Genomic DNA, 1,775 nt, shown 5'->3' on the forward strand with positions numbered 1-1,775 from the left:
CGCCCATTTTTTCTTACTTTTATCCCGTTTTTGATCCATTTTTTCCTACTTTTAATCCGTTTTTTCCTATTTTTCACCTATTTTTGATCCATTTTTTTTCTCATTTTAATCCACTTTTTAATCCATTTTTTCCCATTTTTCCTTTTTCCTCCCCTCCTTCCACCCCCTCCCCCATTCTGGGGTCACTTTTGGGGTCTCCCCCTTTTCCCCTCCCCCATTTTGGGACCCCCCTGACGCCCCCCCGCGGTTCCTCTTTGTGAGGTCACTCTGGGGGTGTCCCCCCGGGTTTTGGGGTGCCCCCTGACACCCCCCGGGTTTTGGGGTGTCCCTAATCCCCCTCGATGTGCCCCCAGACCCCGAACGCCGAGAACCTGCCCCCCCAGACCCTGCGCCTGCTGTGCCGCGAGGTTTCTCTGCTCAGCGCCGACCCCCCCGACGGCATCAAGGTGTTCCCCAACGACGAGGACGTCACCGACCTGCAGGTGGCCATCGAGGGGCCAGGTACCCCAAAACGTACCCCTGAACCCCAAAAATGTCCCCCCAAAACCTGGGGAACCCCAACAACCCCTGAGCCCCAAAATACCCCATGGCAAACGGGGAAATCCCTGAGCCGCAGGGATCCCCGAGCCCCCGGTGATGTCACCGAGCTGCAGGTGGCCATCGAGGGGCCAGGTACCCCAAAACGTACCCCTGAACCCCAAAAATGTCCCCCCAAAACCTGGGGAACCCCAACAACCCCTGAGCCCCAAAATATCCCGGGGAAATCCCTGAGCGCCAGGGATCCCCGAGCCCCCGGGGATGTCACCGAGCTGCAGGTGCCATCGAGGGGCCAGGTACCCCAAAACGTACCCCTGAACCCCAAAAAACCTCCCTGGGGAAACGGGGAAATCCCTGAGCGCCAGGGATCCCCGAGCCCCCGGGGATGTCACCGAGCTGCAGGTGCCATCGAGGGGCCAGGTACCCCAAAATGTACCCCTGAACCCCAAAAATGTCCTTGTGAACCCCAAAAACCTTCCTCTGAATCCTGGGGATCCCCCTGAACCCCAAAAAACCTCCCTGGGGAAACGGGGAAATCCCTGAGCCCCAGGGATCCCTGAGTCCCAGGTGACGTCACTGACCTGCAGGTGGCCATCGAGGGGCCAGGTACCCCAAAAACAACCCCTGAACCCCAAAAATGTCCCCCCAAAACCTGGGGAACCCCAACAACCCCGGAGCCCCAAAATACCCCATGGAAATCCCTGAGCGCCAGGGATCCCCGAGCCCCCGGTGATGTCACCGACCTGCAGGTGCCATCGAGGGCCAGGTACCCCAAAATGTCACTGTGAACCCCAAAAATGTCCCTGTGAACCCCAAAAACACCAATCCTGAACCCCAAAGATACCCCCCCCCCAAACCTGGGGAACCCCTGAATCCCAAAAACCTTCCTGGGAAATCTGGGAAATCCCAGAACTTGGGAAGTCCCTGAGCTGCAGGTGCCATCGAGGGGCCAGGTACCCCCAAAATGTACCCCTGAACCCCAAAAAAACACCTTGAACCCCAAAAATACCAACCCTGAACCCCAAAAACACCCCCCTGAAACCTGGGGACCCCCCCCCCCCCCCCTCCTGGGAAATCTGGGAAATCCCAGAACTTGGGAAGTCCCTGAGCTGCAGGTGCCATCGAGGGGCCAGGTACCCCCAAAATGTACCCCTGAACCCCAAAAAAACACCTTGAACCCCAAAAATACCAACCCTGAACCCCAAAAACACCCCCCTGAAACCTGGGGACCCCCCCCC

At 58.3% G+C, this 1,775-nt stretch overlaps 1 protein-coding gene across 1 annotated transcript in view; it reads left to right on the forward strand.

Moving 5' to 3' along the window:
- Positions 1-341: 341 nt before the first annotated feature.
- LOC120507897 overlaps positions 342-1,775 on the forward strand; it is a 12,696-nt gene continuing 11,262 nt past the window's right edge. Inside the window, exon 1 of the mRNA XM_039721050.1 lies at positions 342-501. Within this exon, the coding sequence (XP_039576984.1) occupies positions 342-501 (160 nt within the window). The remainder of the gene's footprint in view (positions 502-1,775) is intronic.

The sequence above is a fragment of the Passer montanus genome, unplaced genomic scaffold (genome assembly GCF_014805655.1).
Source record: "Passer montanus isolate IOZ18808 unplaced genomic scaffold, ASM1480565v1 scaffold445, whole genome shotgun sequence".
NCBI classification, from domain to species: Eukaryota; Metazoa; Chordata; class Aves; order Passeriformes; family Passeridae; genus Passer; species Passer montanus.